General features: G+C 37.7%; 2 protein-coding genes across 2 annotated transcripts in view; both read left to right on the top strand.

Annotated features, from left to right (window-relative positions):
- The window catches only part of rfng (RFNG O-fucosylpeptide 3-beta-N-acetylglucosaminyltransferase), a 19,585-nt gene extending 9,454 nt beyond the window's left edge, over positions 1 to 10,131 (top strand). The window contains exons 5-9 of the mRNA XM_017431832.3: positions 227 to 380; positions 1,860 to 1,945; positions 2,684 to 2,849; positions 3,010 to 3,095; positions 3,878 to 10,131. Coding sequence (XP_017287321.1) covers positions 227 to 380; positions 1,860 to 1,945; positions 2,684 to 2,849; positions 3,010 to 3,095; positions 3,878 to 3,941 — 556 coding nt within the window. The 3' untranslated portion in view covers positions 3,942 to 10,131. The remainder of the gene's footprint in view (positions 1 to 226; positions 381 to 1,859; positions 1,946 to 2,683; positions 2,850 to 3,009; positions 3,096 to 3,877) is intronic.
- A 1,981-nt stretch (positions 10,132 to 12,112) lies between these two features.
- Positions 12,113 to 23,197, top strand: dcxr (dicarbonyl/L-xylulose reductase). The gene is made up of 9 exons (XM_017431868.3): positions 12,113 to 12,237; positions 14,567 to 14,629; positions 15,717 to 15,814; positions 17,324 to 17,478; positions 17,585 to 17,627; positions 18,651 to 18,750; positions 20,050 to 20,114; positions 21,301 to 21,418; positions 22,962 to 23,197. The coding sequence occupies exons 2-9, from the start codon at positions 14,578 to 14,580 to the stop codon at positions 23,063 to 23,065; spliced, it is 735 nt and encodes a 244-aa protein (XP_017287357.1). The 5' UTR covers positions 12,113 to 12,237; positions 14,567 to 14,577; the 3' UTR covers positions 23,066 to 23,197.
- The last annotated feature ends 212 nt before the right edge of the window (positions 23,198 to 23,409 follow it).

A 23,409-nucleotide genomic window follows, 5' to 3' on the forward strand; every position in this document is an offset into this window, starting at 1 on the left:
TAATCATCAAAATTAAACGAAATAAACATTTGAAATATATGAGTTTGTATGTAATGTATGAATATAATATACAAGTTTCACTTTTTAAATGGAATTACTGAAATCAATCTACTTTTTCATGATATTCTAATTTTATGACCAGCACCTGTATGCTATTTAAAGTGAACAAGTAGAAGTGACAGCACTGTTCATTTGTTTCCTACTAATAGTGTATTTGTGTGTGTAGGTGGTTCTGTCATGTGGATGATGACAACTATGTGATCCTGCCCAGCCTGTTGGGTCTGCTGTCCTCCTACCACCACAGCCAAGACATCTACCTGGGCCGGCCCAGTCTGAATCACCCCATAGAGGCTGCAGAGAGGGTCAAGAGTGACGGATCAGTTAGTCACCTTATACCTTATTAATGGTTTCTGCCTCCACTCAAGGAAAAATGAAGTGTGTTGATGTGTTCTGGTTTTCTGACAAAGACAAAAAATACAATAATCTCCAGAAAATATTAGCTATGAAAATTTTCAATAAGTTGCAATAAGTTTAATCTCAAAAAGGCTTAATAATTTACAGCCCCAATTCCAAAACAGTTGTGACACTGTGTGAAATAGAAATAAAAACAATGTAATGAGCTGATAATCTCATAAATCCATATTTTATACACAGTGAAACATAGTTAACATATCAAATATTTAAACTAAGAAGCCATTGTACCATTTTTAGGAAAAAAACTTAGTAATTTTGAATTTGGTGGTAGCAACACATCTCAATAAAGCTGTTCCAGGTCCATGTTTGCCTCTGTGAAGCCTCCCCTCGTCTTTGAACATCAGTCTGTAAACATCCAGGAACCGATGTTCCAATTTTTTTTTTTATCAAGGAACATTATTCTTAAATTGTTCCACTAATTTTAGACAGTTGTTCGCAGACATGTGGACCTCTGCCCATCTTTACTTCTTAGAGATTCAGCTGACGTGTTGCCAATTAACCTATCTAATCCTAATCTTTTTTGAGATGTGTTGCTGCCATAAAATCTGATATTACCTTGTTTATCTTTCCTAAAAATGGTAAAATGTCTTAGTTTTAACTTTGGATATTTTTACTATGTTCCATTGTGAATAAAATGTCTTTGAGATTTGTAAATTATTGCATTCTGTTTTTATTTACATTGTACACAACAGTCCAACTTTTTCAGAATTGGGGTTGTGCTATAAATGCAAGAAAGTATTTAAATCCAAACTGAGAAACTTAGTTTTTGTGAAAGTTTTACTTTGTCTTTTATCAACACACTGTATGTGTCCTTTTGGAGTTTAGAGAACAAGAAGTTTTCTCCGTGTTTTTATGGGTGTCCAAGTATGAGCACTGAAGTTCCCTTTTTACTGTTCACCTGTTTTGTTTTGTTTTGTTTTGTTTGTAGTTTGATCGGAATAGTGAGCTATGACTTTTAATGGCAGTTCAATAAAATGTTTATGCAAAACAACAAAACAAAGGAGCTGAACTTGTAGATTCTGTAGATGTCATAGAGCACAGTGTATGGAGAAAGAGGCAAAAGTCTTCGTCCAGACTAGGCTAATGGTTAGCCAACTGAGTGCCAATTTTTTAAAAATGTTTTTCAGGCTTATAAAATGACTCTTTCTCAAAAACAAGGTACAGATGTGAAAAAATGCTACATTAGCTAATGTTAAACCTCTACAGTTTTGCACGATACTGTTTAGTTTACAATCTCTTTCTGTTTAATTTGCATTTACATTTGATGCTATAAAACCAGTATTTACTTTGTTTGAGCACAAATCTGCAGTGTGTTCAAAGACAGTTTGAGTCTTTAGATTTTTCCACCCATTACAGCCAGTTGATCTGTAGTCCTCTTGTTTCAGGTTTCCGTCAAGTTCTGGTTTGCCACAGGAGGAGCAGGTTTCTGTATTAGCCGAGGCCTGGCTCTGAAAATGAGCCCTTGGGCCAGGTACGTTGACAACACATCTGTAACCTAAGTCACACTTTTATTACCATCTCAAACAGTAGAAAAGAAGAAACACTGAGTTTATTTAAGAGTAAAAACTGCCTATGTTTATGTAAATAACTGCCAGGGCTAAAAGCATCTGATTCTCAAAGCTCAGCCCTGTTTGCGACACGCAGTGGTCGTGAAATGATTACTGCCTCCTGAGAGCTTTGGGTAATTCCGTCTCAGGAGAAAAAACAGACGACGAGGAGCAATTTGCTGCACTGCTGCCTTCACAAAAAGAGGGCAGACATGTCAGCAAATATATAATTCATCATCTCTTCCAGTGATGAGTATCAAACGCACTGTAATAAATTACTAATAAATACTAATAAATTATTTTAAAAAGTGCATAATATGCTATTTATACTGTTTTTACATTCATAATCAAAACCGTAGAACATTTCAGCAGACAGAGCTTCACACTCAGGAGTTAACAAACAGAAGAAAAGATAACTACCTCTAAAAAAAATAAAACAAATCATTTCACAACACAGTTTGTGCACACTGAGGACCATCTGTGTTGAATTAAACACAGCCAAACGTCTTTCTTTCTCATCTGGGACAAGGAGCGAAACCTTGTAAAGGTTCAAGAAAAGAAGTCCATCTGTCGTCATTCACCTCAGCGGGATAATCTATTAGCAGCATGTGTCGTAATGAAAACTAGGAGCTGCTAGTTTAAATTGTGTTTTATTGTTTCAGTTTGGGTAACTTCATCAGCACAGCAGAAAAAATCCGCCTCCCGGATGACTGCACCATCGGCTACATCATCGAGGCCCTGCTGGAGGTCAAGTTAACTCACACAAACCTGTTCCACTCTCACCTGGAGAATCTTCAGAAGTTACCTGCTGACACTTTGCTTGATCAGGTTAGAAAGTGTAGCTGTGGCTGCATTCAAATACGTACGTTTTAGCTGTGTGAATAGTTGTAACGCTGGTTTATAACCCTTTACAGTAAAAGAAATTTGTCACACTGATTAAATGTTTTATTTTGTTTTAACTGTATGTATATGACTGTATTTTACAAAGGTGACTCTCAGTTATGGAGGTTTTGAGAACAGAGGGAACGTGGTCAGCATTGTTAAGAGCTTTTCACTGACTGAAGACCCCACAAGGTAAAAAATTAACACTTTATTATGGCCATCATACTTCCCCTCACACAGGTGTGACAGAGCTTTTTAAAAACACATTTCTGTCATTATCCGATAGATGCATTTGACAGAAACTGCAGGTGCAGAGGTACTGTGCAACTGCAGCTTCTGTCCGACGATGTTATTGGTCTGTGTGGTCCAAGGAAGAAGAACCAGTACACTGCTTCAGGGTCATGGACAGCCAATAATTTATTCCAATAAAAGAGCTGCTTTTGCTCAAATTGCTAGAAAAAAAAAAAAGAAACAATGCTAGTTTGGATAGAATGATGTCAGAACACCCAGTTCACCACTGCAGGTCTTAATGCTCAATCATGATTTGTTTTTTGCTCAGATCCTTTTTGTTATGTGGTTGTTCATTTTATGATTTCAATACGACTGCCTTCAAACACACTTAAACAGTCTATGCCAACAACTAAGTAAGGAAAATAGCCATTGGCTGTCTGAAAAGATGGTAAATGATGTCATAATGTTGTGTGAGAGACAGAAAGTGATTATAAAACAATCTAAATATGTTTAGAACTACAGGTGAATTTTCCTCTGTTGATTTTTGTTTTTTTTTAATGTCACAATTCCAGCCCTCCACTTTTATCCAGGGTTGGGACCAGTAAAAGTGACCCAAAAGAGACACTCGGTTATTTTAGACGGAAGATTTTACATGTACATGAATCTGAATTTTTTTCCAGCAGTTTTATTGTGAAGAAAGCTCTGATAGAAGACTTTAAAGTTTCCCCTCTCTCCATGTGCAGGTTTAAGACAGTCCACTGCCGTCTGTATCCAGAAACTGAGTGGTGTCCTGGACACAAAAACTGAACTGATCTGTGAGCATCCTGAAAACCTGTGGCCTGAGCCGCTGACAACCGCCCACCTTTAGGTGTGTAAGCAAATCCAAAATGTGCCAAAAAGCGACGTCAAATGCTGAAAAACCACCTGGCTGCTGAAGTGAACCAAAACTGATTGAACCTGTGAAATGTGATGCAGTTTCTCCTGCAGCTAGTGGTGCAGCAACACAATCAGAGGCTCACATCCACTTTTAAGGCCTGATTTTATGCTTGTCAATTTTCAGCTGTTACATATCATTTTCCCATAATGCCTTGCTAGCCAAAAGGAGGTGAACTGCCAAACTAGAAAAACTTAAAAACCTAAAGATAATTTTGTTTTCTAGAGCTATATTTTGAAGTTGTGGTTTTAAATCCTGATCCAGGCACTTTGGTCAAAACTTAACCAACTTTGTAGAATAATCTTTCAACAAAAACAAACAGGTGATAATATTTAGAACATGAGTAATTAAAAAATTAATCTTTATCTCATGGATACAGATGTCATTAAAGCCATGCATAAGATTTTTGAAGTGGGGTTCTGTGGAAAAGTCAAGATATTGATATTTAACTTGTTGTAGAAAGCGCTTCGAAAGAGGTCAGTTTGGAGAAACAGTTTAATTCAGACTGGATTGACGAGCTAATGGCTAGTCTTAGTACAGCCAAAACAAAAGTGGGCTACTGTCATCTTAAAAGCTCCATCTACAAAATTTCATTGCTGTTTTGCTTTTATGTCACTGTTAATTTCACATTACATAACTGTTTACATATAATATAGTGGTTAATGTTGGCAGTAGCAGCTAGTTGTAGCACTTCTGGTGCAGCCTGGGCCACTTCCTGCAGGAATATTATAATATTTCTGCTGTGGAATGTGAAAATAGTGTAAAATAGTACGTGACTGATCCAATATTTCAAACATTTAGAATTAGTTTAAGTTAAAAAGGAATCCACTTTAGTCTTGGTCCCACTCAGACTAGCCATTAGCTAATCAGTCTGGTAAGAATTAAACTCTTTTTTTTTTTCCCCAAACTGAGGTCGTTCAAAGAGCTATCTATTAAAGATGATCATTTTAAGCAAAAAACACTCTTTGGATTTGCTGTTAATTATTAGATTTTTCTTCAGATATCAACCCTCCACCCTTTATATCCCTTCAGTTTCAACTTAAAAGAAGGATGAACTTATTCTGGCACTAAAGCTGAGCTCACCCGTGTCCATAGTTTCCACTTTATAATCCTTTCAAAATAAACTCCAATGGCAGAATTAGTCATTGTGATGCTTTGAGTTGTTGTTTCTTTTTTTTTTTTAAATTTTACTTATTTTCCTTGAGAGGGGATGAGTTGGTGGTAGGTGCTGTGTCGACAAAAGGCACAGTGACTGGAAAAGTGTTGTTTGAACACTTGGTGAGTCACTTCCAGGCACCGGTGTTTAAAACAAGACGCTTGATTTGAAAATATCAAATCTTTACTATGACATTATTTGTTCCACAGAAACCCAACTTCAAAATCACAATAAGGAACAACGTTTTGGACTTTACTGACAGCCCTCTGTCCATCCCTTTAATTTTAGAAATTAGGTTAGAACAGAAAATGAAGCGATGATGACCTCCTGGTCATTTGATAATGTTACACAGTTTCGTTTTTCATCGAGAGAAGCCATATTTTTAGGTTAAGAAAAACAAAACAAGCAAAGATAAAAACAAATAGAGAGCAAAATGTGAAGAGCTACAGAAAGTGTTGGTGCATGATTCATTTTTATGAAAAGGCTTTCTTTCTCGAGTAAGTTCATGATGTGGCTCTGCAGCTAATATATTTAAATGACGTCTTCTGACATTCCACATAAATTGACGTGAACGGTGGATTTCCTAACCATGTTCGGTCATATCTCAGCAGAAGTGATGATGGGGTTTGGCAGCAGATGATAGTTCAATCTGCAGTACGCTGTGGAGGACAAATCATTGACATTTTCCCAACTTTTCACTCTGGAAGGGAAACAACAGGCTAACAGGACTGAAGGACTCATTTTTTACAAAGTAGTTAAGTCTTTAGCTAAACTGTCAGGGTAAAAACAATATTAGGAATAACCTCAGAACCTGACTCTGTCTTTTGGTATTTATCGAGTCCCCCTGAGCTCCTGCTTTGACTGCTTTTTTTTGTCTCTTTTTTTTACATTTTGATGTTTGACATTCTTTGTTTTAACTCCTCAACTCCTGAGCTGTTCTGTGAGAAAAGGAAATGTTAGTTTTAGTGATTCAGACAGATGCTATATTCTGTCAGATGACAGTATTACTATCACCTTCAGCTTCCTGTTTCTGAGGACATGGAGGTTTAAGTGAAATGAAGGACTGAGTTTTTAATTACCTGTGTTGTTGATATTGAAATAAATGAAGAAAGTGTTTGAGGTTCTTGTAAAGAATGAGGACTATTGAGATTCTCATGTTTGATCTCAAACGTAACGGAAGTGATGATTGATTTAAGCAGAATGACATTGTTTGTTTAAATAACTTTTCTTTGCAGTTAAGAGGTTGCTTTTATTTCTGTGTTTAGCTGATATGATGAGGTCATACACTCAGCCTGATATTATTTCCTCTTATTAATCTGTTTGAACAGGCTTGTATGTTTGGTTTTGCACTACTTCTCTTCAGCATTAGCTGCTCTGTGTTTATTGTTAACAATGGTTTTAGCATGTTTACATGTAAAGCAGAGGAGCTTAAGGCAAAAGTTCCGATGTTTGAAGTGGGGTTCTGTAGAAACGAACTATAAATATCTTGTCTTATCTATTTTAACTACCTTGGTGACCTCTGACACAATAATGGATTGCCTTCCAGAGTCTTCAGACTCTGTCTGCTCAGTGATGTTTTATGTTGTTATTGCTGTCATAAATCAGTCATGCTGACTGGATTAAGGAGACCCTCAAAGTGTTCCTTCCATTGTCCAATAATATCTCCAGTCCAGGTAGCAGCAGAGCATCGCTCAGGGCCTGCTATCCTTTTCTGAGTCATTGAACAGTTTGTCAGGACCTCCTGGAGACCAACCTAAGGTTATTTTCCATGACCTCTCCAAATTTCAAGTTTTTGCTTCCAAACCACAGTCCTTCAGACCTTCCTGTAGCTGCTCTGAGCCACAAAAAGGAGGCCTCCTCCTTCAGCTCTATCGCCGCTGGTGTCCACCAGCAGGTCCTTCGGTTACGATTGCTACAGGCAGCAATGACCTTATGACCACAGCTCCTAGAAGCTGCATCTACAATGGACACCTGGAATATGTCCTATTCAGATTCATACTCCTAACCTACCTCAGGACACGTGAAAATCTTTTATCTGGAGGTGTGAAGAGCTCACAAGCTGGTGCCTCTGCCAGATGTTCTGAGTTCACCTTCACCCAAGTCTGTCCTGGCCTTCCCTGCCCCTGGATCCAACTTGCCACCAGATGGTGATTAGTTGACAGCTCTGCCCCTCTCTTCACCTAAGTGTTTAAGACATAGGGCTGCAGTTCTGACAAAAGGCTACATAACTGATCTGTCTATATACAGACCCTTTCCAAAAAATTTAAATATCATAGAAAAGTTGTTTATTTTCCATAATTTCATTCAAAAAGTTCAACTTTCATAGGTTATAGATTCAGGGCCCACAGTTTAAACGATTTCAAGTATTTGTTTGTTTATTTTTATATAATTTGGGCCTCTAGCTCGTGAAACCCACAAAAACAGGATTTCAAAAAAATTAGAATACTGTGAAGAAATCAGCCCAAACTACTTCTCAGTTTTTGCAGAAAAAAAGAAAGAAATTTAAAAAAAATATATGGTGATTTAAAAACAATGTCAATTTTCTCTGGCCACATTTTGCCCTTCCACTAGACTTTCCATTGATATGCTTGGACACAGCACTCTGTGAACATCCAGCCTCCTTAGCTATGAACTTGTGTGGCTTACCCATCCTATGGAGGGTATCATTGATGGTCTTCTGGCCAGTTGTTAGGTCTGCAGTCTTCCCCATATTGAACCGAACTGAGACAATTGAACCAAAATGAAGCAATTTAATCAAATCAAAAAATCAAATCAAATTTTATTTGTATAGCACATTTCAGCAGCAAGGCATTTCAAGGTGCTTTACATAATTAAAAAACAAAATAAAAACAGCATGTGACATTGAATAAACAGTAAGAAAGAGAAAAACATCGAAGACATCAAATGACAGCTGGTGGAAACCTATGCAGGTGATTTGAGTTTAGTAGATGATTAGTGTGTCAAACTCAGTTTATAACATTCATGCCCTGTAAAATGTGGGCTGATTTCTCCACAGTGTTCTAATAATCAGGAATTGTAATTAGAATTCCTGTTTAAATTAAAACTTTTCCATGATATTCAATTTTTTTGGAAATGGTCTGTATAACTTTTGGTCCAAGGTGGTCTAGGACCAATTACATTTATGGAAATTACATTACATTTATGTGCTCAAATATGGTGGTTGTTATGGACAGCATATGCCTAGCACATAAGTCTAATAACAGAATGCTGCTCAGTTCCGATCAGGGAGGTCGTCCCTCCTGGTGGTTCGGTCATTGCCCACAAGGACATTGAAGTCAACAACAGAATCCCCAGATGGCACCTCATCCAGGACACCATCCAGAGACTACTAAAGGCCGGGTAATCTGAACTGATGTTTTGTGCAGAAACACAAACAACAGTCAAGAGCTGTCCCTCCTGCAGCTTGGAGCCACAGAGAGGCGACCAGGGAAAACTTCAACGTCGAGGCTTTCAGCCGGAGGCTTCTTACTACAGTGCCTAGAAAAAGTATTCACCCCCTTAGATGTTTTATGCTTTTATTGCTGTCATAAATCAATTGTAGTCAATATAATTGGATTTCTTTACAAAAGAAAATCAATAAAACCTTCAATGACAAAGTAAAGTGAAATTTCTACAGAGTAATACCAATTAAATAAAAATGTCATGTAAAATAAGTGACCCTAGGAGTTTTAGGTTTCAGGGCCCATCTACAACTAGCTGGTATCATTCAACCTCACCCGCAAGCTTCACCTCCTTCCCCTCCAGAGAGGGGAGGGTGCACATACCTAGAGCCTATTTGTGTCACCAGGTATCTGCTTTTATAAACCTTTACCCCCTCCCATGTGTTTTTTTCTTTAATTACAGAGTGTTTTTTTTTACATCAGTGGTTATTCACTACTGTGAATATTGTCAGCAGCAGCTAGCTGTAGCAGTTCTGGTGCACCCTGGTTCACATCCTGCAGAAGCACAATGATGATTCTGCACAAATAACCATGTAATAAATAGATTACATCGTAAAGGTTTATGAAGTAACTTTTGGGTGAACTGCTAGGAACTGTTTGCAATTAGAGATGATTAAAGATGACAGCAGTCATCTTTGCTGCAATCACATTAGCTGTTAGACTCTCCATCCCGTCAGAATTAAACGATTCCTCCAAACCGAGGTCGTCTAAAGACGTATCTACAACAGGTAAGACATTAATTGTTCCAGGTTTTTCTACAGAACCTTACTTCAAAAAACCTGAACAGTTCTAACACGTAAAAATTTGTTTCCATGTGTTTTTGCTATCATTGTGACCGTGTTAGGATTTATCTGTAGCACCACAGCAGCACTGTTTCCTTACATGAATTATTCTGTTGAATTTAAAGTAAAGTAAAAATTTATTTGTATAGCACATTTCAGCAACAAGGCATTTAAAGTGCTTTACATCATAAAAACATCAGTAGAATCATTACAATAATCAAAAACATCATAAAAATCATCGAGCAGATACACTTGATAATCATAAGGAGATGGTCAATATGTAATAAGATATTTTGTTTGTTTTGTTTAAGTCAAATGTTTTTCTTTGTACTTTTATTATTATGTATTGTAATGCCTTTGGTATGAAACACGTATTTATGATGTAAAGTTAATGTCACATTTGTTTCAACCTGATACTTCTTTTTGTTTTAGCGACAAAGATAAAGTTGTTCTTTATGTCTACCCCCTCAGTCGCCTCACATCACCAGCTGTCTGGAAAAAAGAACAGTCTGTTTACCTTCTCGCACGAGAGACTAGAATCCAAATCAACGTGTCCCACCGCGGGTCAGTGGGTAGAACCCTTGAGTTGTGTTTTTCTAAATCCCGCCACTGATGTATCGTGTTGTTTTTAGAAAGAATAAAAGTTGTCTTTTTTACATTCTCAGATGTTTCAGTTGTTTTAGTTTCCTGGAGAAAACTCCCCATAAAGAACGTCCTTTGCATTGCTGCGAGCTAAAGGATTCAGTGTGTGGAACTGAAACGTTTCCACTCGTCCTCCTGAGGACTGATGAGCTCTCTGCCTTTGAAGAAAAGGTTTATTGCAAACAAACCTGTGCCCCTGAACACCACCCTTCTGCTAATAACTGACCAGAGTATTTAAGTATAAGTCCGAGGAAAACTGGAAACTGCCTTCTTTTATTAGTCAACCTGTTAGTAATGCTGCTTTTCAACTTAAATGCATACATTCATATTAGGAACTGATGTGCTTAGCTGTGGCTAAAATTAAACTGATTACAAAAGCAAGTGAGGTAAATACTCAGACTTTTAATACGAGCGTTCTCAGGTTCAAATACAGAAAATACAGGAGAGAATTAAAAGCCTCTCATTCCTTAAAGGAGTGCATATCACCTTTCATGCCAGAGTTTTTCATGCCAAGGTGGTCTTATGGTGAGAGAAGACAGAGTTGTAGCCATTTTGCTCGCATCTGGAAAGTAATGAGATGTCCCTCTCTACAGAATCCCCCAGGAGTCCTGGGGAAAGATTAAAAATCTGAGGTGGTAAGATCTGTTCTCTTAGATCAGTAAACTGTTTCCACACATTCACAGCAACGCTGGTGTGTGTGTGTGTGTGTGTGTGCAGCAGGTGGTGTGCTTTGCTGTGTTTTTAGTTTAGATGGGGCAGCAAACAGGGAACAAGTTACAAATCTGTGTGCCTGGTTTAATCCACTGAGGGGAAGGGTTCTTACGTCCTCATATTCCATTTCTGTTACCTTACAGAGCGGCGTTGTAATGCTCGGAGTATGTTTCAGGAATGACTCTCGGCTACCATCACATCCAGCTCAACGTCTGCAAAACTGACCGAACTGTAGCCATGTTTCTGTTGTTTAAAGTCAGCTGGCTGTGGCTGCCATCTTTAATTGGGTTGTGTCCAAAGGTTATTCAGGTAAAATCTGCTCAGTGAATCATGATATATTGTGGCAACAGACAGACCTGAGACACAAGTAAAACATTAGTTTTCAAATAGATCTCTTCAATTCCTCCACAAACATTGTTATCTAAAACCCACTTCAGCTTACTTTCTCTGTTTTCGTCTTCCTTTTCTCACTTTAGTCACTGTTTTGCTCATTTTAGCTTTTAGCTAGGGCTTTGCTTTAATTTTTGTTTTGCTTATTTTAACTTTAATTCATTCTAAATTTCACAGAAAATGTAGTTCATCTGGTTTAAAGATGACATTAAATGAAATATCAAAATAATGAGTTTTCATGATTTTCTTTTATTTAAACACTACCATAAAACATTCCAGTGGTTAATTTTTCTGATTTAAAACGTTAATGACTTGGTGCCGGTCGGACAGCTGTAGGCGGTGGTTCTTTTATTGAAGGTTTGTATTTCAGGTGGTCCTCAGGTTGTAATTTTCACCAGCAGCTAAACTAACCACATCCATCAGACTTTCTTGTCCTTCTTGAAGCTGAAGAATGACTCAGCTGTTGGAATTTTGGGTCAATTAATTACATCAAACTGAACCATTTCCTCCCACACTGTCTGTATTTACCATTTCCTGCATTGTTATTGTTCCTGTTTGGCTCTCCATACGTCACACTTCAGAGTGATCATGGAAAATAAATAATTATGATTTAACTTAAAATTTATTTTCCCTTAGGGATTAATAACATATTTTTGAATTGAAAATGCAGAAGAGACCCCAACATATTTTTTCAATCTTTCATTAATAATTTTGAATTTGTGTAAATCTTTTTAAACTGAGACTCTAAACAAGCACCTTTTATGAGTTTCCTTTGATTCCTGTTAGCTTCAAAAACACTTTATTTCCTCTTTACAGTCGACAGAACTTGTCTAACAGTAGTTGCTTCCGCCTGCCTGTGCAGGGCAGAGTAGTTCTGGAGGGTCAGTGACACAGCAGCGGGTCTGACCTGGAAGAAAAACACGGTTTTTACTGATTAACTTGGGGTTTCAGTCTTTGAGCCCAGCAGAACAGAACCAAAGGCCCCGACTGCAGACACACAGGACCCGTGTAGTCCGGCTCCACTGTAGTGAGTAACGAGCTCTTCATCCAGTCACAGCAACACGGGGACAGAAACACACACATGGGTGGTGACATGTAAGGGGAAGTTGCTGTTTAAGTAGTTTTTCTGGTCGTTACTCAGGCAGCCGCGCCGCTAGAATTTGGCTGCGCGCGCATCTGTTGTTTTTTACAGTGAACTTACGGGCTCCGTGAAAGGACAAAAAGGACGTAGCGAATGTTTTGAAGCTGGTGTTACGCTTGGTGACAATTCATCCCAAATACAATCACTTTATGTTAAAAAAACAAAAAGTAAAATTAATTTTAAAGTAATTTTTATTTAGAGAGAGTCCAGTTATGTCCCATAAAATACCTCATTATTTTAGTGTAAATGTGTGTATAAAATTAAAAGCCAAATATGATTTTCTGTCATTTTGGCATTCTGGGACACTAATTAAATACAGACCTCAAAGAGTGCCGTAAACTACCCCAAATGTATGTTTAGGGTGACAGAAACAATGTCAGGACAAATATCACATGATTACAAGTGATGGGAAGTTTAATTTTTTTATTGTTTACTTATTACTAAGTTTAAATGAATCACTCACCAAAATAAAAATAGTTTTTGAGTCATTTGATTCATTTGAGTTACTGAGTCACATCCACACACAAGCTCCCCTCCCAGTCCCACTAATTCATACTTCTGATAATACCACTAATTTAAAATGCGAAAATTATCCATTTTTCTTATTTTTCCCAAAGGGCTAATTCAGCTGTTGGCTTGATTTATTATTGATAAATCAGTGAGTTAATGGAGAAAAATCATGATTTCCAATTCAATAAAATGACTCCTTCAGAATTCACACATCACTAATGGCTACTGAACAGTTTTGGAGATAATAAAGAGCTCTGCACAAAAGCCAGTCTGGATTAACCTAACAGTCATTTTTAGCAAGACAGAATGCAAAGCTTCACGGGGACAGATGCAAAGCATTTTTACTGGATTCATATCAACAGTAATTCCATCTGAGTACAACTGAAGGGATTTATTGCACATTTTAGAAGATAAATAGAGAACTTGGTAACATTCAGTTATTATAGGACAATATGTAATAGTAAACTAGAACATTTAGCATTTTCTGTAAAAATGTAACTGGGTGCTGAAATTTGTTAAAAAAGCTGAAAATGAGTTGTTATTGTTATATCAATTAGAACAAAGCTAAAGGTAGCAAAACAAAATCTAAAAGCTAAAAGCTAAAACAACTAAAAGCTAAAACCAGCAGAACAGTAGCTGAAAGCCAAAATTAGCCAAAAGTAACTAAAGTCTAAAAATGAAACAAGTATATTGAAAAAGATTTTAAAGAGCACAAAGCTTTTCAGGAATTCCAAGAGATCTCTGTGGTTTTCTATGAGAAAAAAGTAAACAAAGGTAAATGAAAAGTTACCAACACAAAAAGTCATAGCCTTAATGTTCTGAACGAGCTGAACATTTTGATATTGAATGACTGAAATAGCTGAAAGTATGCTGAAGTAGTTATAGTCCAAAAATGTACAGAAGAGACTAAAAACAGGAAAACAATGGTGTGAATGCTGACTCAGGAAAAATATGCACATCATTTAAGTGTCATTGCCTCATTTTTTTAGTTTTAGATTACTACCAGTCCTTAATAAATGATGGAGAAATTTCACTGGATTCATGTTGGGTCAGTGCTTCTTGATGTTAAGAGCTGAAGGCAGCAGGAACCAGTTTACAGGAGCTGCCATGTTGTATTTTTGGAACCAGAGTCTGTGCACTAATAATGTGAGGCTTTGAGTCTGGCCTACTCCAGGCCTACTCATCATAGTCATGGTGTTACATGAGCTTTCTTTTAGCATGAAATAACTAATTATACTTATTAGAAAAATAATATTTAAACATACATCAGCAGGTAAGAACTACAAGTGTTATGTCTAGTGTTTTTTAGGGCTGATTGTTGACCCTGATGGTGTAAAGTACAATAATTTTATCAGTTTACAGCACACTTTGCTGCTTTTAGTTTTGGGTCAAAATGTCCCACGAGGCCTCAGTTTTAAAACTGACCCATGCCTATATTTATTAGAGTGAATGATTAAATGTGAACATATCTCTGAATAAACATTGTGTGTGATTAAATTAGACTGAGGCCTCAGAAGTCATTTTGACCCAAGCACTGCTGGAGGGTTAAAGTGACGAAAAAGGTTTTTTTGGATTTTTGCCCTTTCATGGCATCTAGAAAGCAAATCCACCACAATAAACATCATATGTGAGCAACTAAATTCTGTGTGAGAGCAAGTGTCGGCTTGACTACATTTGGACTTCTGTGGTTTTGAACAATCTGCAGGAAAACAGAGGATGGAGATTTCATTCACTGGGAAACATGCTCTGGTCACCGGAGCAGGAAAAGGTACACTTATCGGCTGTCATCACAAGACTATACAAAACCAACAAAAACCATTATGCAGTTCTTAACTGATAAGGGGTTTAACACATTAAAACTGTTTGTAGTGGTGTGAGCTTGCACCTGATTGGAAATGGGTAAATTAAGGTGTTTGGAAAACATTCATTCATTAAAAACGATATTGTACTTTTTTGGAGCTCTTTAAACCTCAGGGCCCTGGGCCAATGCCCTGGTAAGCCCTTTGGAAAGTCCAGCAATGTTAACAGGGCATTATGAGAAATGATCTGAGCCGTGGCCGAGGTGTAGACTGTTCGTTTAAGAGGAGATTGGACCTGCAGGAACCAAAGTGTCCCGTACAAAACAGTGACCCGCCCATTTTCTCCCATGAGCCCGTTGGTGTGGAACTGAAAACCACACAGTTATAAATGTTTGGCCTTATTCAGAGTTTCACAGTTAAAGTTGGTAAAATATTTTCCTGTCATTTTGAGATATTCTACTCTTCCTGTGTTGTAAATAGGCCTAATGCTGCCAACCTTCCAAAACTGGACTAATTAAGACCTAGCTCATGAAGGCATACATAGCACCATATACTGTACCTTTCATGCCAGAGTTTATCTCAAAATAATGTTATGCATGATCTCATTAGAGATTGCCAGATGTCACTCTCGGAAATCTTGTTGTGAATGACTCTTGGCTACTACCACGTCAAAGCTTAGCTCAATATCTGTAAAATTGACTGAGTTATAGCCATTTTTGGATTGGCCAAGTTGTAGGTGTATATCCAGTGATTACTTTATAAGAGTTTTATTAACACTTTTCAGTGGTTCATGAGAAGCACACACAAACACACACACTTTCCACACAACCCCACTTAAAAAGATCTGGCAATCATAAGAAAAAAAAGGTACTAAGCAAGCACTGATACTGGCATTAAAAACTACCACTTTGATGACCTACCCCACCCACTGAGACAGTCTTATCTATAAGAAAATAGAATAAAAACGCTTTTGTGTGCTAAGTGTAAGACTTGTATGGAGTTTCATGTCTGCACTCTGTAGTCAGTTGTTGTGTTCATGAATGCTTTGTGTCTCAGGAATTGGCAGGGACTTGGCTTTGGCTCTGGCACGCTGCGGGGCAAAGGTCACAGCAGTCACACGAACACAGGCTGATCTGAACAGTCTGGTCCAGGAGGTAATCTATTTTGGGTTTTAATATCAAACTTTGACTGGTAAGATGGCCCCTTTTTTGACAAAAACAAGCATCCAGACAGAATGGTGAAAATTAAAGAAAATTGCATGCATGAAAAGGTAAAGTCACTGTTTAATGTGTCTAAGCCTCATTCAGACCTGGCACTAACTTCTATCTGTGGGATCCAACAGTAAGTGGACTGCTCTGACTGAGAGTGCTCACACCTGGAAGTAACATACATACTCCAAAAGGTGATGGGATGTCAATAACTCTCTTTGTATGCAGATATACATGCAGTCACACTACACAGAGGAATGTCAGTGAGCAACAAGGTCTGCTGAGCTTTCTGCAGAAATTACAAGACATTCAGACATCTGAACTATATTATTATTTTGTCATTAACTTGGGTCAGAGCCATATAAGTTGCATTTTTGTAGTTGTCTCTTGATAAGCGTAACTTCCTAAGATACACAATATAGGAGAAATAAAGGCACATATACAATGATTAGAGATTTCACAGAGCTCAGTGTCAGAGCAAAGACGGAAAATTTTAACTCATAAAATTCTACCTCTATAAAACGATGTGCTGCAGCCAGCATCTGCTCTCTATCTTCACTATGACCCTAAAGTCAGCAGTGTTTAATTAGGTAAATATTGCTGCTCAGACTCGTGTTCTGTGATTGACACAGCATATTTTACTATACAGTGACCACAATGGGCCCAATCAGCTCTAAAAACAATCAGAACAAACTAACTAAAGAGAGACACATCATATAACATCCTGGTGATGCACTTTGAATAATAAAATCCTGACAAAACAAACATTTTTTATTAAGAAGGATTCTATTAAACAATCCTTAAAAACTTTTAGCTGAAAAACCCCAACAAAAAACTCAACAACAAATTAACAAAAAAAGTGAAGATATTTAATTATATTTAATCAGCTGGAAGCTGAAGGTGAATTTTTGTTTTGAGACATCCAGGTAATAAATCTGCTGCTTGTGTGGGGCCACATCAGTTCAGTAGGAGGTTCAACTTGGCTCAGGATGGATTTTGTTCAGACTACCAAACGTGTGTAGATAAAAGAAGCCCAGACCACTTCTGAAAGTGGTAAAAGGGAAGACATATTCAATGCACATTGAGGGCATTCACACGTGTATTCAGTCCTAATTGGATCTGTCAGGACAAATGTCAATGCCAGATTGGAACAAAACATCCTCCGTGTCTGCCAACCTTCACCCACTGTTTTAACTGACTGCCAGATGGTCCAGAAACTACCTGATAACACCATTGCTTCACTCATGATGCCCTCACTTATGCCCTATGGTTCAGTTAAGGCCTGTGTGTCAGTGTGATTGGCAATATTGTAGTAATATTTTATTTTTGAAGTTGAAGGTGAAAAAAATTTGACATGCTCAACACTTTCTGAAATGTTGAACAAGACACCTGCTGACTTTCCAGCTTCTTCTTTTTCCAGCGTGACTGGGATATTTTTATGTTGACCTCTAACAGTGCGCATCCATCACGCCGGTCTGTGTGGACCTTGCAGACTGGGGGGCCACAGAGGCTGCTCTGAAGGACATCGGCCCTATCGATCTGCTGGTGAACAATGCTGCTTGTGCCAACCTGCAGCCGTTCCTGGAGGTCACACAGGACCAGTTTGAACAGTAAGGCCAATATGGGAAACCTTTATGGTGCATAAGTAGACAGTTGTATGGGCATGGACTGAGTTGGGAGGTTCATTATGTGATGCTCCAATTTTGTGTTTTACAGATCATTCAGTGTGAATGTTAAAGCTGTGCTGCAGGTGTCTCAGGTAAAACTATTAATGAAGATTTTTTTGGTATGTACATATGATTAAATGCAAATTTGTTGGACTTTTCTACCTTTGAAGTTGTAATAGGATGTCCACCCTCATCATGTTCCTTGCCCATTCTTCTTTAATTGATATAGTTTAATCTAATTTGATGTAAAGATTATTTTTTTCAAACCACTATTTTCACCCTTCAGCTCCAGGTGAGGAAATGCATATCGCCCGCTGCCTTTCATACCAGTTTTAAACTAAGATCATCTTATGTTGAGAAATTAAGGAGTTGTAGATGTTTTGGACAAACTTTAAAAACAACAAAACCATGCAATATCACAAGATGTCACACTCTAAGTATGTGTTGTAAATTACAATCGGCTACGGTCACATCAAATTTTAGATCAATATCTGCAAAACTGACTAAATTACAGCCTTTTTGTGTTGACTAATGTCCATTAACTGTGGCAGCCATCTTGAACTGGACTGTCAGCTGAAGTTAATCAGTTGTAAGGATACATGAGATATAGGTTATGAGATGTTTTGCTAACCAATAAACAGCAGATAATGCTGAAATCTTAAGCAAATATCTTCTGCAATGAGTAGCACTTGTGAATGACTTTCAGCTACAACCAAACCAATTTTCAGCACCATATCTGTAAAAGCTGACTGAATTATAGCCATCTTTGTGTTTTCTAAGGCAAATTGGTGGTGGCAGTCATCTTGAATTGGGTTAGCTCCAAAATGTAATCAGTTGTAGGGGTACATCCAATTAATTTTTCCTGAAAGTTAATGTGTAATTAAACCTGATGTCTGTAGGTGATTTTTGTTTTGAGCTATTATCAGAAAACACAGTCAGACCCCAGCAAGATGTTTTTGAGCTAATCTAAATTTGATAGCACAAAAAGGGAAGGGTTTTGAAGCTTTTTTCCAAAGTGAGACTGGTACTTTTCATCACTTGTGTCCTTGTTTTAAGTTTAAATATCTCCACAGATGCTGCTGTTACATCAAGCAGAACCTTTTCTCTGTGTGCAGATTGTGGCTCGAGGTATGAAGGCTCGAGGATCAGGAGGCTCCATCGTCAACGTGTCCAGCCAGGCCTCACAGTGTGCTCTCAGAGACCACGCTGTCTACTGTGAGGAACAGAGGGACTTTGGAGCTTTAGAGCTTCACTGTCCTCTCCTTAAAAAGGGAGTCTGGACATTTTTGAAGTGATGTTCTGTCAAATAGTTAGTTATCAATAGTTCCTTATTAGCTGTGGCATCAGTCATAGAGCATGGAGTATAGATAAAAGTGCAGAAATCTTCATTCAGGCTAAGCTAATGCTAGTCAAGCAAGGGCCTGTTTTTTAGTTTTTCAGGTTTATAAATCAACTTTCTCAAAAATGACAAACTGGTGTGAAAGAACACAACATTAACTAATATTAAACCTCAACTCCTTTGGGTGACACTGTTTGTTTAGTCTGTTTTCCCAATGACATATATGTTGTTCAGTTGAGAAATGTATGCAGACTGGAGCATAGACCGTTATGTGTTGAGGCTACTGGATGTATCAGTCTGCAGTGAGTTAAGTAAACCTTTGGACTGACTAGATGTGCTGATCAGATGCCTATCCATATCCTACACCAGTATGTTGTTTTGGAGAAACAGTTGTATTATAAGCCTGAAAAACAATATAAAACCCTCGTTTGACTAGCCATTAGCCCAGACTGGACAAAAATGTTTGCCCTTTTCTCCATACTCTGTGCTCTGTGATCATTTCATTGCTGATAAAGTACTTACCATTGACAACTATCTGACAAAACATCACTTCAAAATTGACCAAAATATTCCTTTAAGCCAGTATCTCACTGGACTGTGACTGTTGGAGACTACTTTGCAAATGATATTCGTGATGAAGTCTTCAAAATCTCTCAAAACCTTTGCAGGGGTTCTTAATTACCTTAGTCTTGTTGACTGAATTTTAAACAATTTCAAAAAAATTGTGCGACAAATAATTCAAATTGTGCAGTATTAAATAATAAATATCAAAACCGCCCATGTTCATTTTAAATGTGCGCTCCAGCAGGATAAATCCTACATCTGGGGATGGATGCCAAAGTGGGTGTAAAGCAGGCCAAGGTAGGTGTAATTTCAGTGGAGGTAGGCAATGAAACATGCACAGTCTAGAATATAGTTTTGTAGGCCAAGCACAAAAAAATCGACTGTGCAAAATTCAGCTGCCCAGCTCGCTGGACACTTGGTTGCCAACCCTCAGAATTCAGTGAGACTGCACATTTAAGGTCCCTGTTATTTTTTGCAATTTTAAGTCACCGATTAGTCAGTCACAGCCCAGTGAGATACAGGCTTTAACCACACACAGAAAAAAAGTACCTAAATAGGACTTGCCTATAACAGCTGGTGTTTGTTGCTTTTGTCATTGTGCCTTTGCACAGGTGCCACAAAAGGAGCTGTGGATATCCTGACTAAAGTGATGGCTCTAGAACTGGGCCCATACCAGGTACCAGCTTTCTCAGGCTACATTTTAACCATAATCCTAAAGACTTAAGAGCAATGCCAACCGGACAAGTTTCACTTATATACAACAAAACACTCTAAACCAGAGATGCTTCTAGAGGTTGACTGATCTGAGTAGTTCTATGGCCAAGGCTGATGCAGATCTTTAGAGATCAGGGCAGCCGATGACTGATATACAATACTGTTTCTATTTTTGGTCAATTTGTATTTTTAATTTACCAAAATGTAACTATACTTGCTTAATTTAAGTAAACATATACTAAGAAGAACTTGTACACCAAAAAAAATGTATGGATGAGCAATTGTGGGCTACAGTGAGCTGACTGTAGCAGTTGCTGCTGCTTCATTTTCCAGCTTAATTGATTATGTATGCACAAGCATAGCCTACTGCCGATCTTTATTTGTTGGTTAATATTGGTTGATTTAATTGGTCTGCTGATTAAATCGGTCTATCTCTACTTGCCAACTCCGCTCTGTGACTGCCTCCACTGATGACTCAGAACCATTGTGGATCAACTGATTTAATCACACCAGCAGAAATATTATAATATGGCTGCCCAAACTGCCTTAGCCTGTAATGGAAGTGCTACAACTAGTTGCTGCCACCTGTTTGCAGTCATACAAATAAATAATTGAGGAATGTGAAATTAAAGATAACGTGAAGGTTTATAAAGGTGTTCACATGAACTGCTATGAAACTTTCGGAAGAACGGCAGCGATCCACTTTTGTCTTGGTCCTTTTAGACTGTCTCTTAACTGGTCAGTCAAGTAAGAAATAAAATGTTTTTCCAAACTGAGGTTGTTTAAGGAGCTATCTACAACATGGAAAATATTAATTGTTCAGAAGCATTCCACAGAACCCCATTTCAAAAGGCTTGGACTTTCCCTCTAAGATCTTGTAGATTGTAAACGTAACTAAAGACAAGAGAGAATGAACTTATTTGTGTTATTATCCAACTCACACAGTTGTAAATTTAAAAAACTTTTGGTACCCTTTTTTATCTTTAGTATATTGAAAGTACAACGCTGTCATACTTTTTCTGCAGCTCCTGTTGTAATGAACGACCAGACCATTGTTATGATAAATAAGACAATTAAGACATTATCTTAATAGTGCTCTTTGTTATTCTTTGCTGTAATTGTTTCAGCTTGTGTTGTGCTGTCCTCAGATCCGTGTGAACACTGTGAACCCTACAGTGGTTATGACACAGATGGGTCGTCTAGGCTGGAGTGACCCAGAAAAAGCCAAAACCATGACCTCCCGTATCCCTCTCGGCCGCTTCGCAGGTCAGACACTGCAGCACTGTCTGTGTACTGTCGGCCTTTTTTATGAGTCCTTTTCTCTGGGAACCGTGCTTATTACCATGTGAAAACTGCAAACTGAATTCACACTCCTAAAATGAAATAATTCACTGATTTGTCATTTTTACACCAGATGAGGTTTTCTAAAATAAAACCTAATTGCTGGAAGATGACATCACATGTTTATGAATATGTCTTTAGCATCATCACGTTTCATTTGGTTTCAACTGAAGTTCTACAGATAAGCATTTTCTTGTGACCAAATTATTAAATAATCTGCTTTTTTTTTTTTTTTTTTTTTTAATGAAATCCTGAATGAAAGGCACCCCTGAAAGCAGCTTTTTGTGAGCTGAACTCACATACAAATCATTTCCCTTCCCTCCCTTCTGAGAGTTGTTAAGAGTCTTTCTTATGGTCTTGAGTCCTATCCACGCTGTCTTTCTAAACTAATAATTTTCCTCATAAACACAGCACCCTTTCTAGAGATGTTTTACGTCCACACAGAAGCAAAGAAAGCAATAGCCTGTGGCCCTCAAGCCCCAATAATTTTAAATCTGGCCAACTTGCAACAGATGTTGAATAGCCCTGCCAACTACTTTCATGCCTATAATTTCTCCTCCACATTTACAACATACATCAAAACATAAAGAATTTTGTTTTCTTTCACCCAGTGTCCCTCACTGCTTTAGGACTTTCAGTTTTCTCTGAAGTTTTCCCAGTGTGTAAGGTGTGCACACATAAAATCCAATCAACTTAAATTATATTTGTGGACTAAAGCTTATCTTCAAAAGTGGAAGTCTCTTTAATCTTTAGTCATATTTTTAGCGTAAAATACTTTACGCTCATAAAAATCCAAATGTGTAGCCACCAGAAGGTTCTGCCACTCATGCACAATATTTTTATTTATAATACAACCCTTAGTTTTCGCACCAAGACACAGTTTTTGTTTGAGGCTTAATTTCTAGTTTGTTTTTATCTGTCTGTCTAATGAAGACTGCTGCTGTGAATCACCATTGGAACCAGTGCAGCTTCTTAGTCAGTGGTTTGCAGATGATTTAGGTTGTTCTTTGCTATATATTATTCCTCCATAAACCCTGTAGAAGTTGATCAGTTGTGACAACTCTAATTATACCTTCTAAATACAGGAGAATTAAGTAAGCTATGCAAAACTCAGTATTTAAAGTCCTAAAAAAGAAACAAAAGGACAAACGTCTCCATACAAAATTAGATCCAAATTCCTAATGGGGCTGAAAAAACAAAACAAAACAAAAAAATACTCAATATATGTTAGATTTTCAGCCAGTGTCTGCACTGTCATCCTTTAGATTTTCTTCAGAAATGTTCTAGTTTATAAATGCACTTATTTAAACACATTTGTGCACAGTACTAATAGTTCCTCTGTCTGTCAGAAGCAGACAGTTTGGGTTTGTAGAAGATGAAGTGGATCTCAGAGGGTTGGCCTTGCATAAATACTTGAAGCAGTTTTTAATGCGAACTGAAGTCTGTCTGTTTCTTTGTCTGTGTGCAGAGGTGGAGGACGTGGTGAACAGTATATTATTCCTGCTGAGCGATAAGAGCAATATGATCACTGGAGTCACTTTGCCAGTGGACGGAGGCTTCCTGGCCTGCTAACCTCATTCAGATCTCGCTTCTGTATCACCTAATCAGGAGGAAAAAAAGGAAAATCTCCTGCCTTATTTCAACTCATGTTACACACAAATGATTATTTTATTTACTAAATAAACTTGCCACTTGCAGATATTTTTCAATGTCTCAAAAAAACTTTTTTATATGTACACTACACAACAGGCTTATTGTTTGTGCAAGTTGTGGTAAGAAACAACCTTACACATACAGCTTTAAGTGGATTTTCAGTTTGATTATAAGTAATGAACCTACACAAAATACTTCAGAATTATAAAAACTTGTTTTAAATAATTCTAAAAATATGAAACTGAAAACCTGTCTCTCCGTAT

The sequence above is a fragment of the Kryptolebias marmoratus genome, linkage group LG2 (genome assembly GCF_001649575.2).
Source record: "Kryptolebias marmoratus isolate JLee-2015 linkage group LG2, ASM164957v2, whole genome shotgun sequence".
Lineage (NCBI taxonomy): Eukaryota > Metazoa > Chordata > Actinopteri > Cyprinodontiformes > Rivulidae > Kryptolebias > Kryptolebias marmoratus.